Below are 12341 nucleotides of genomic sequence, written 5' to 3' on the forward strand. Positions count from 1 at the left end.
GAGGAATTGAAGACTAGCTTTCCTGTCTGCCTGCCTCAGACCCGGGCTGGGGAATGAATGAGAAATATCATTATACTCACAAATGCTCACTGTTTCATCTCAATACGGTTTGGCGTAGGAGCCAAGCACAATTGAATTGACTGTTCTTCTGTGACACTTTGAGGGTTTCCTCATTGTAATGCTTTTAACTGTGTTAAGCTTTGTGATGATGAACACCTGTTGGTTAGGGTTATAAATATGGACTCTTGGGATGTGCAATTGGAGTCTTGCATGGATGTGTCTACTCTTACTGCAACTGTCTCTCTTTGTCACTAGTCTAATCTCTACAATTTCACACTGAATTTTAATATGCCAATCCCTAAAGCAGACAAGGCCTTATTCACATGTGATAATGTAATATTGAAAAGAGCATGTATGACGTTTTTAACCTGATTTCTTTCCTGTTTGGCATCGGCTTTCCCGCAGCTGTGAGGCAGCCTCGAGTCTCCCAACTCTGCCCTGTGTTTCTGATAAGTTGGAACAAAACTGCAGTGCGCACACACACACACACACACACACACACACACACACACACACACACACACACACACACTCCTGATACCATACACAGCTGCATGCGTTCTGTATCAGGGGAGGTCTTAAGCACTCCTGCATGTTGAGTATGGCTATCCTCCCTGTAGCGATGTCCTCTGAGCAGGTAGCTTCCACGGCTCCCAGGCTGTTGTCATATTAGTCCACTTGAGGGAACACGAACAGGACAAGAGATCACATTTGACGTTTCCACTTAATTACTTCAGACACTTCTAAGCATTTAGCAAAAAGCCACCAGTCATGGCTCCATTGTGTGGTGAAATGCAACTTTGTGCAGATCTTGACGTTTATGCCATATTCCCTTCCACTGTCACCATGTCAGGGAAGTCATATATCTTTATGCTGTTTGTTTTATTTCAGACTCAAGAAATTATTCTCTTTTAAAGTGTATGTCGTAATTACCTAAAGGACAAAAATGACCAAAATAATTCTTACAGCATCTTTGAGCTTGCTTTATACATCTTTGAGCTTGCTTTAAGACCATGTTCATAGACATTTTTTCCTCTTTATAGTATTGGAATTTTAGAATATCGGATGCCTCTGATATCTTGTGCTATTAGCTGAACTGATAACCAGACATACGCAAAGAGACATTGACATGAATGCCATGAACTACAGGTTTTCAATTAATCATCAACATTTCTAAGAGTGTGATTATGTTACGTTCACAAAAGTCTTACTGGAGAACCATTTTTGGAGAAATGCAGAGCATTTTGTAAAGGGTTGATGTGTGAGGGATTCATTGCATTTAACAGAGCAGGATGGCATTAGCATAATTGGTCTTTTTTATTCTCTTTGAAGTCTAGAAAGTAGAATAACAAATGTATATGAACTCGGAGCCAAACGTCAATAAATGGAAATGCCATAATTCTCTATGGATGGTCCTGAGTGGATTTCTGCAGGAGGAGGAAAAATACTCCATTTACTGCAAAATAAGCAGAACAGCGGATGTGATCTGACTGATGCCCACCAGGCTTGGCCATTTGATGCACATGAACACACACACACACACAGACACATAGAAAGTAAACACACATACACACACTCACATATAGTAAACACACACATATACACACTCATAAGTAAGTGTGCTCTGTGTCATATTTGTCAGATGTATACACACACACACACACACAAACACACAAACCCTCCTTCCACCTCTCACTCTGATGAGGAGAGTTGTGGCAGCTCCTACTGTGGAACCATGGGAGGCGCATCACTCTCTCACAGGTGCTTTCAAAGCCAGGCATGTTGCAAGGGGAGAGGGAGTAATTATCTGCCAATTAAAGATAAAGATCTCACAAAAGAGCACAGCAACGCAACCGCTAGCTCGTCCAACAGAAGAGCAGAGAGTCTCCAATTCATTCTTTCATTTTTTGTTTTAACCTCCTCTAAAATGTCTTTAGATATTAATGTCAGAGAAACACATTGCATTTTAAAAAACAACACATTAACAGGCTACAAAGTGGAGTGTGTCAAAACATCAGGTTGCATTGTTTTGGTTTTAAAAATTGAATGTGTGGTTGGCTCCACAGCTGTTCGTAACAATTACAAAGCAGGTCAAATCGATGATATTATACGATCTATTCTGCACCATAGCTATGCCAACATACCATCACCACCAACTCTCCTCACCGTGGAAAGTACAGAAGTATTGAATTAAAAATGCCCTTTTAAAATGAGAACCTTTGAACTGAAGAAACATTTCAAGATTTCTTCCACTTCACTACCTATTTCTTTTTGTTCTGAAACTTCACCTCTTAGTCTGAGTTTGGAAGTTCACCTCTGTTAGTCAGCTCCCTTTTCAAATACTAGAATAAAATGTAATGCAATCAATAAAAATGTTCAAAGAGAATTCTTGGAACTGTGATGAGAATGCGTTTTGTACTCTCCCTTTGTACCTGGTTAGCATGGAGCATAGGTTACAGTTCGGCAAATCAAAATTCTTTTAATAATTTTTCTTCTTTTCCTTCTTGTTAGTTCCTGCTGTTACAAAAGAAAGAAAAAATATTAAAAGAACTAGAGCTGCCATATTTTCACTACCTTGATTATATATCCCGTATAGAAATACAGCAAAGAAATAAAGAAAATAAAGTTTTCAAACTTTATTATTATTATTCCTTTTACACAACCGGTGCAGTATTATATCCCATGTCTCTCAGTCAGCTGGAAGAGTTAATGCAATTACCTTGAGCTTCTGTGTAAAGTCTGAACTTGGGAAAAATTGGTCAATGCCATTATTATAACCTTTTGTAACACAGGAACATCAAACACTGCAACACTTTCAACAAAGAATCCAACATGAAAGAGAAGGTGACACAAAGTCATCAGTCTTACATGTATTCACGCAGGCACACACACACACACACACATACACACACACACACACACACACTTTCATACCAGTCAGTTCTAAAACTGAAAAGTTTATTTCATGTCTGCCAAATTGCCAAAACACATAGGGCCATTTCTGTTCACTGTGAAGGGTAACACAATCATTGCCACATTTATGAGTTGTCTTTTAAGCTGAATTATGCATTTCTTTGAATGACAAGATCATCCAGGCAAGTAACTTGTTAATGTATTTTAATATTTACATGTTTCTTAAAAAATGTCTGCCCCTTCCACAGTTTTTTTTCCTCTTTTTTTCAGAAAATATTGATAAAGGTTATAGTTTCCAAGATGTTGTAGGCAAAAATAAAAATCCTTTTGGCAAGCTAAGAGGAAACTGGCAGTGCTAGATACACAAAAATAATATTTCAAGTGATTTGGTGTAAGAATATCATCTGAGTTGATAAAAAATACAATCAACATTTGACACAATTATTACTGTACCGCATGTCATTTCTTCAAATCTCCCAGATGCATAATACTTTTACATTTGCTCTACACTCTATTGCATCTTTCCTTCTGAAACTCAGATTTCACTGCAACACAGAACACGTCTTTTCTCTCTCTGAGAAATAAAATAGATCAGCTCAGTATCAGTTTCTCACTATGATACAGTAGAGTGTTAAAAGTGCAATAACATGTATAAAATGTATTTTTCTTTTTCCTATTGTAAGATTACCATTGTTAGACATTTCCCAAGTTAATATATGCACAGCAGTCTCCACAGCAATGACTTCTGTTTGCTATACAAAATAATAACTTCATGGTCTATGACAAAATAATGCATCATTAAATGAGTTATGCTGCATTTAGCCATGTCTGCCCTTCCCCGTGTGCACTAGTGTTCGTCTACTGGGGGGTGAATGGAGATGGGGAAGCCAAGCTACGCCGATTACACAGTCTGTCAGCACCACATCAGTGTCCAAATACAGCTTTGGCTGTGGGAGAAACAAAAAATGTTGCAAGTTAGATACATGGAACTGTCACAACAAGAGACATTTAGTCAGTTTATAACTCAACATGATTTGTCGACAGCCACTCACTGACAGATTTCTGTACACCAGGGATTATTTTTTGATTAACGGAATTTTTTGATTAACACATTTTTTGATTAACGGAACCGTAACGTAACATTGTCTACCCTACTGTGAGTTAGTAAGATGGTTTTCCTATCCAACACTATCTGACTACCTTTTAAAAAAATGTAACTTAAATTACTGAAACATTGTGTGAAATAACATACCAGAGAAATGCCAGAAAATATCTAGGTCTAGTTTCATGCAGTTGGTAGCAACATGTATAGGTTAGGTTTACAGGGTTTAAAGCAAGGAACATTTCTGTGCCTGAAGTTATCATACATTTCTGAAGATCTCATACATTGAAGTTATCATACATTTCTGAAGATATAATAACTTTCAAATCTCGGCCCACGCCTGAACTCAGGCACAGTGCATTTAAAAGTTAACCTTGATTTCTAAGGCACTTTGACTTAAGCTGTAAGGCTATTGTGCAGAAAAAGCTCAGGTTATTGTGCCACCTGCCATACTGTAAATCAATAATTGTCACTTTAAAAGGAATGTTATTAGCCACTCTTCTATAATGCTCTAAGCAGTTACCATTAAAGAGAGGCCTTGGAACACTGGAACGGGATCGTACAAAGAGTTTTGCTCAGAATGAAATGAAATGAAAATCATTGTTTTTACTCCCTGCTATCCACATCTCTCAGTGACAGGTATTAACTTTTGTATATCAAAAGTAACCAATCTGTGCAAACAAGTTCAGAAGAATAGTGAGGACGAGGGAGCGCTCCCTTGCTCCCTCGCTCCCTTGCTCCCTCGCTCTCTTGCTCCCTCGCTACCTTGCTCCCTCACTCCCTTGCTCATATCTAAAACCTGGTGCTTTTTGTTTGAATGTGTTTAGGCATGAAAAATGACAAACTCCACTGTGCTCCCACTATGCTACCAACGTGCACTTTCACGGCCAACTTTCTCTGGATTCCCCACACCTGATGACCAAGATGCTAAATGTCCAGTACCCCAGTCCACTACTGTAGCTAGTTCAAACATTTAGAAAAGAAAAGCAGAGCATGTAGGCATTTTGTGTCCAAGTTCATGCAAGCACACAGGCCATGGGGGAAATCACAGAAACAGCAGTCACAGAGGTCACACTGACACAATAGCAACTTAAGCATGCATACAAGTAAACAGAGAACAAGCCATAGCCAAATGCACTGTTGATATGAAACTATGAAACACCAATTTAATGAAACATTGGTGGGTAACATTGGTGGGTAAGTTTACATGAAATGGACCGCAACACATGGTTGTGGTTGGGCCTTGGTAATTGCTCAAATTTTCATTCTGACTATAGGGAGTTGAATTGGAAAATCTTCCCATATGGTCGAACGGAGTATATTGGAGAATACTGACATCTTGCTACTGGGGGGGGTGGGGGCTTCATGAGAGCGACCTGCTAACCTGTTACCAGGTCACAGATGGCGCCAAGTCGGCACGGAAGGAAAAAGGTGAGCAACACCTGTGCAATTACAGACAATTCACAATAAGCTTGTTTACCCCCCATCTTCCAAACAGCTGCTGACGAGCTCACACAAGCCATTTGCACACAGTTCACACACTGACTATTAAACTCCCACCATACAGATGCACATGCTGGATGCACACACACACACACACACACACACACACACACGAAAGACACACACACACACACAAAGACTTACACTACAGCAGGTACAGTAGTGGCTTCGTCAGCTGGCAACATCACAATAGCGCAGCGTGTCAACATGCAGCTGGTGCCGTGCCAAAACACACACACACACACAGAGAGAGCGCTCCGCGTTCACGGCAAGACAATTTAGCAGCACCCCGCCAGCATATTAGATGCGCGAAACGTGAAACAAGCCATTAGTGCTTACTTTTATTTGCTCTGATTAGACAAAGGTGTAGTGAAATCCATTGCTGAGGGGAGGGGGAGGAGGAGGAGGTGCCTCAGAGGAGGCGGTGGGGGGCGGGAGAGGAGGAGGAGGTGGAGGAGGAAGAAGAGGGGAGAAGGGCGGAGGGGAGTCAGCGGCGTCGTTAGCCTGCTGAGGAGCTGGAGGTGAAGTTGGAACAGAGACAGAGATACAGAGAGAGACAGAAGAGCACTATTAAAACAATCAAAAGCACACACCAAGGAGGTGTTTAGTGGCTATAGTGGTCTCTCACTCTCTCTCTCTCACACACACACACACACACACACACACACACACACACACACGGAGGAGGTGTTTAGTGGCTATAGTGGTCTCTCACTCTCTCATGCAGGCATCTCTCTCATACACACACACACACACACACACACACACACACACACACAGCACTACACTAAATAAGCGTGGAACATCATCACACCCCAGTCTCTAGTAACGTGAGCTAAACCCTGATCAGCCGGCTCCAGGGACAGGACGGGCCTGACAGGATACACTCCTCTCCCATCGGCCCAGTGAGTGGAGTGGCCTGCCCACACAGCTCCTTCCCCTTAAACTCACTCCTGTCAGCGCAGCCAGGCCCAGCCGCCCGACACGCTTTTATGCAGCTCCAACGTGTCTGCCTCCAAAGTTGAAACGAAACCTCCTCTGGCCTTGACACAGCCTTCTTCCTCCCCTTCACTGGGCACGCGCTCCCTCACTCTCTCCGCTGCCGGACCTTGTTTCGCTCGCTTGGGCGGCCGCTCAGGTGCGTTCAGGAGAGGAAACGCAAATGGCGAGTGGCAGCACGGACAGGAATCCCTCCCCTGTGATCTCTCGCCCTGACACCTTCCTCTCCGGGGGAGACGCCCTGATAACACTTGACTTCTGCGCTCCTGCATATTAAAGGCCCATCAAGCAGGGCCTGTCAGCTCCGCAGTGCGCTTGCCTAGTGTGCGTGTGTGTGTGTGTATGTGTGTGTGTGTGTGCGTGTGAGATGCCGCAAGGTGTTTTTTGAGCGACTCGTCTGTGAGGTCGGGGCGGCGGTGTTCTGTGGCGGCGGCAGCAGCAGCGATGGGAGGCAAGAGAGCACGAGAGTGTGTGTGGTGTGTGAGCAGGAGTGTGTGAACAGGAATACGTGTGTGAGCGCGCTGGAGCGAGTGAGGCCACGGCTCGGCTGCAGAAGCTGCAAAGATGAAAGGTGAACTGGGGGCGCTTTTATGCCGCTTCTGAGGCGTGTTCAAAGAGCAGCCACGGGACACAGGGGCTGGAGCCCAGGCGCTCCTCTCCTCTCCCTCTCCTCACTCACTCTCTCCGCCGCATTGATTAGTCCCGAAAAAATAGCCCCATCAAGAGATTCCTCCCCGTCTGAAAGGTCTAACACGACGTGCAATTAGCACTGTCTACTCATAAGATCCCCCACTAATAAGGAATAATGTTCAGTTATTAGAGATGGGAGATCCAGAGAACGCCGGCTTTTGGGTTTTTTCTTTCTCTTCTTCTTCTTCTTCTTCTTTACTCTTCTGCTTTCACTTTTCACTCTTCATCTTCTTTGGCTTCTTCTTCATGCAGGTGTCTCAAAGTAGATGTGCCTCTTCTCCTTCAATCATTTCTCTCTGTCATCTTTTCACCAGAGCTCAATGAGAAGAGAAGTGATGAATCTAATCTACTGTCAGGGTGGTATTGAAACTTATCATTTTTGATGCTCTGCAGATAGGTCAATGTGTGTGTGTGTGTGTGTGTGTGTGTGTGTGTGTGTGTGTGTGTGTGTGTGTGTGTGTGTCCATGTGGAGTGGAGAGGTTCAGAGCTCACATGACACAAAAGCTCTAATATATGATGGCAGATGTGATGAGAGCCTGCGAGTACGTGCGTACCTGCCACCTGCTTGCTCTTGAGGGAGGCTTCGGAGGCGAGAGCGTAAGACATGGTGATGATCCTCTCCTGCTCCTGCAATGCAGAGTCCAGGTCCGGGAGCTCACACTTATCCACCACCACCGTGGGGGGTATGTTCTGGACACTGTAAGTCACACACACACAGACAGACGCACGCACGCACACACACACACACACACACACACACACACACACACATGTAGGTGCGTGGCACAACAATGTTGCTGTTTCTGACATGAGTAATGTGTTGAGAGTACGTAGACAGTGCTGCACCTGGACTTGGCCAGGATGCTCTTGATGCGCTGCACTTTGCGGTGGCGGGCCTCCAGCTCCTGAGGGCTGATCGGCTCCTCGGGCTCCAGGTCCACGTAGCGCTCAGGGATCTCTACCTTCTTGGGCTTGGACAACTGCATACATACACACACAACACACACACACACACACACACACACACACACACACACACACACACACACACACACACACACACACACACACACACACACACACACACACACACACACACTTAGTCTAAAATGAAGCTGAGCTAGCTGTGGTAGGACAGAGGTCAAAGTCAAGCATGATACAGCAAAATGCCCTTGAGAAAGTCGTTGATGGTTTGAAGTTCATTGGCAATGAGATAAACAGTACATTATATAGCCCCTACTGCAGAAGCCTCAAGGCAAAGCTAGAAAAATGCCTCATGGGCTCAGGGGCTCGTAGGCATGGGACCCTGTGTGCTATGCGCATAAGGAGGGGAAGATGTACACTATGGGAGGAGGTGGGCGTATTTCAGCTCCGGAGGCTGTTAATAGAATAGATGGGGATCTGATCAGCTCTGGGGCCAGAACCCTACAGGGTAAGCACCAAGTCACCAGACTTTAAATGTCAGTATTGAGTCTCTTTCTCACATACACCCACTTCAAATTCAACTGCATTTGTCCATCCTCTTCATTTCTTTCAAACATGCACTGTGTTCACACTACACATAGTCATTTGACGTGTCCACCTCAGGTCCTTATGCAAGCTGGACTGTGTTTGTGCTGTCCAAACACTTAGGCCCACCTCTTTGCTCAGGTCCACAGTGTAGTCCACTGGCTCCAGGTCCAGCTCCTTCATGGAGCACAGGGTGAGCCATTCGTCCGACTGGGAGCGCGGTCTCTCCCGGTGCTCCGGCGGACGCTCCTCTCCCTGCACCGCACGCTCCAGCAGCTGCAGGTCAAACTCCTGCTCGCGCTTCCACTGGGATCACACACACACACACACATACACACACACACACAGCCATTAAAGACACATACACACAGTCATCAAACGCACGCACACACACACACACACACACAGACATCAAATACACACAATCATCAAACACACACACACACACACACACAGTCACGAACACACGCACACAGGCAAGTACACAGATATACACAATGTAACATGATCAGAAAAAAAAACAGTTTGCACTCACAAATCAGAGACTCATATTTAGCTGCTGAACACACTCTGATCTTCTTTCCAAGCAACCTTCACCTTGCCCATTCTACTCTTTTTGACAGTATCGGACTATTCTCAGGAAATTCTGTCAACATCCACCCAATAAGGCTATTGTTTAACTCATTCTCGTGCTACACAATTAACCTCCCCTGCCCTCCAGTGGAACTTTTGACTTGTATTCCATCAGAAAAACGGGGTGAAAAGTTTATACTGATATTTCACGGTTTTCATTTTACAGCAATTCTTTCTAAATGTCTTCCTAAATGCCATTATTTGTAATTAGACTTCTATTAGGATATCTGAGACACAAAGAAAGGAGTAGTGCCCCCCTTGGCACCTTGAGCTGAGAATAGTGCTTGAGGTTTGAATGCAGTGAATGGCAGCGCGGGGGTCAGGGCTGCAGCGCTGCTGAATGGAGACACAAGGCTCCTCAAGGTCAACAGATGATATGGCCTTTAACAAAATGCCACAATCCTTGTAAGATGAACAGTGAATCACTATATCCTGCTAGCCTCACACCATAGAAACCCACCAATGAACTTGCCATTGTGTGTCTGTGTAAGTGTGTGTGTGTGTGTGTGTGTGTGTGTGTGTGTGTGAGAGAGAGACAGGGCTGGGAATCTAGCCGACTCTAGGCTGATACATCCTTTTCACAGCTATACATCACTGTCTGTTCTTTCAGGGAGAAGCGTTGAGTTCTTCTTTTACAGTTGCCCTTAGGACAAGACTTCTGCATAAAACATGACATTCTTGCACAATGTCTCTGGTTGGCTTTGTATGACAACTACGGTGGTAGGGGATTAGTTTACATGATGTGCAAAGAGAGTTCAATGTCATGAATAGGTTGTCATGCTGTGCAGTGTGTAATATACTTTTTCTATCAGTGGTACAACTGGCCATTGAAAAAGCCTTTAAGTGTATGTGGAATAAGGTTGGCATACCTGTAAGCGTTGTGGACACTGGCGTTTAATACATAATTAACCCAGGTCCTTGTGAAAACTTTACTGTGTTTATGCCATCTGAGCTCTGAGACCTTAGCGTAGATCATTTCCAAGGTGAACATAAGGACAAAGGCAATAATCAACAGCCAAAAATAAACACATGCAGATTGACAGGCATCATTGTGCTTACAGCACGAAACAAACATGAAAATAAAGCAGAATGGCAAGGGAAATATTGAAAAACACATGCTTCATTTTCCAATAATAAACATACCATTTCAAATAATGAAAAAATAATAAAGAACACGGCGAGCACTTTATTTATTAGCAAACTGTTTATTTTGACTGTGTAAACTTCTACAAGATTTAACCCCCCCATATAAAAGTTACTGGAGCAGTGCAATCACTTATCAGTTAGCAGATTAATCTCTGACCTGCTATGATGCAGCCTGTGCTGTATCAAAGTTGTGATGCGAGCCTTCAGAAGCCCACCGCACATGCTCAATGAGTGTCCTACACAGTGCTAGAGCTAGCAGTTAACCACCCCTCCGGACTGACAAGCACTGAAATGCTGTCCTCGAGCTGAATATCACACACACACACACACACACACACACACACACACACACACACACACACACACACACACACACACACACACACACACTTCGCCCTATCGCCCATGGCCAGATAGCAGGACTATAAAATCATGAGCAGTGATTTCATGCTGTTGATTTTCTTACGGGCAAAAATAACAAGCCAGCATTAGTTTAGATTAGCCAGCGATGATATGCACGGCGGGGGCAGATCACTGTAGTATGAGTCATTATTCAACACTGTATTATTAATCAGCACCACTGCCGCGTTATTGGGTATAAAACACATGTAAAACACAAGCCATGTTGGTGATTGCAGCAGATGGGAAGACTAGACTGGGTAATGAGAGAATGTGAAAGAGCAAATAATAAACAGACTTGATGTCAGCGCTGTGGAGCACAATGATGCCTGATCAGGAACAGATATCACAACGATGTGAAAGAGAGGAAGAGTAAAAAGACTGGATGATAGAAAGAGAGAAAAAGAAGAAATAAATAAAGTCAGAGAAAAGACATAAAAAGAGATGAATGTAACAATGCGGTAAGGCCTGAGAGCTCTGGCTGCCATATGGTTTAGTCACAGTGAGATGGACAGTGCGTGTGTGTGTGTATGTTTGTGTGTGTGTGTGTGTGTGTGTGTGTGTGTGTGTGTGTGTGTGTGTGTGTGTGTGTGTGTGTGTGTGTGACTGATGTGTAATAGGTGAACAGGCAGACTGGACTCATGGGTCCAATCCCCACCTGTTGAGCCATAGCCATGCCACCAGCGTTAGAACCCCAGACAACAGGGACAGCGGCGGAGAGAAGCGCCTTCCTTTCTGCCTGAGGAGGTTTGGGAAGCAGGCGGGGGTGGGGACAGGGGGGTCAGGCGGAGACAAGCCAGGATTGCATGGATGAGTTAGCGCAGCGTCCACAGGGTGGGCAGGCAGACGGAGGAGGGGAGAGTAACGGGGTCCTCCCGCGTCCATCCGCCGCCCATCCCAACCCCCACCCCTCTAATGGACCCATGAGCCTCCAGGTACTGCCTCAGCGCCTCTGATTTACTCTCCCCAGCCTCCAGAGGCCGAGGGGGGACCCAAACATTTCACAAACAAAAACGTCATTTCCCACACATGAAAAAAAGGCACTTGGGAATCATTACTAGTTTCACAGGGTTAGACTCAGATTTTTTTTCTTTAAGTTAGACTCATGTAGAAATGCTTCATATAGAAATCTCTACAAAAAAGCTTTTCTTAAATAAATAGCACAACACATGGCATTTTGTCTTCCTTGCATAGGCAGCTGTCCATATCCTTTGTACTCTCTTTGTACGAGCAGCTCCCTCTGTGAGGCACTTCAACAGTCTCATTTCCACATCTCATTGCTTTCTACACAAACGTTTGTCACATACTCTCCACCTGCTCCGCCTGCTTTTCCTATTGGGCTTTAACATCATCACACTATGTTACACATGGAAATACACCTAGTTC

At 44.3% G+C, this 12341-nt stretch overlaps 1 protein-coding gene across 1 annotated transcript in view; it reads right to left on the reverse strand.

The window, feature by feature from the left end:
- Positions 1 to 3160: 3160 nt before the first annotated feature.
- plekha7b (pleckstrin homology domain containing, family A member 7b) overlaps positions 3161 to 12341 on the reverse strand; it is a 93756-nt gene continuing 84575 nt past the window's right edge. Inside the window, 5 exon segments of the mRNA XM_048262529.1 lie at positions 3161 to 3920; positions 5918 to 6093; positions 7823 to 7965; positions 8115 to 8248; positions 8907 to 9083. Of these exon segments, the coding sequence (XP_048118486.1) occupies positions 5933 to 6093; positions 7823 to 7965; positions 8115 to 8248; positions 8907 to 9083 (615 nt within the window). The 3' untranslated portion in view covers positions 3161 to 3920; positions 5918 to 5932.

This window comes from Alosa alosa, chromosome 14, assembly GCF_017589495.1.
Source record: "Alosa alosa isolate M-15738 ecotype Scorff River chromosome 14, AALO_Geno_1.1, whole genome shotgun sequence".
NCBI lineage: Eukaryota > Metazoa > Chordata > Actinopteri > Clupeiformes > Clupeidae > Alosa > Alosa alosa.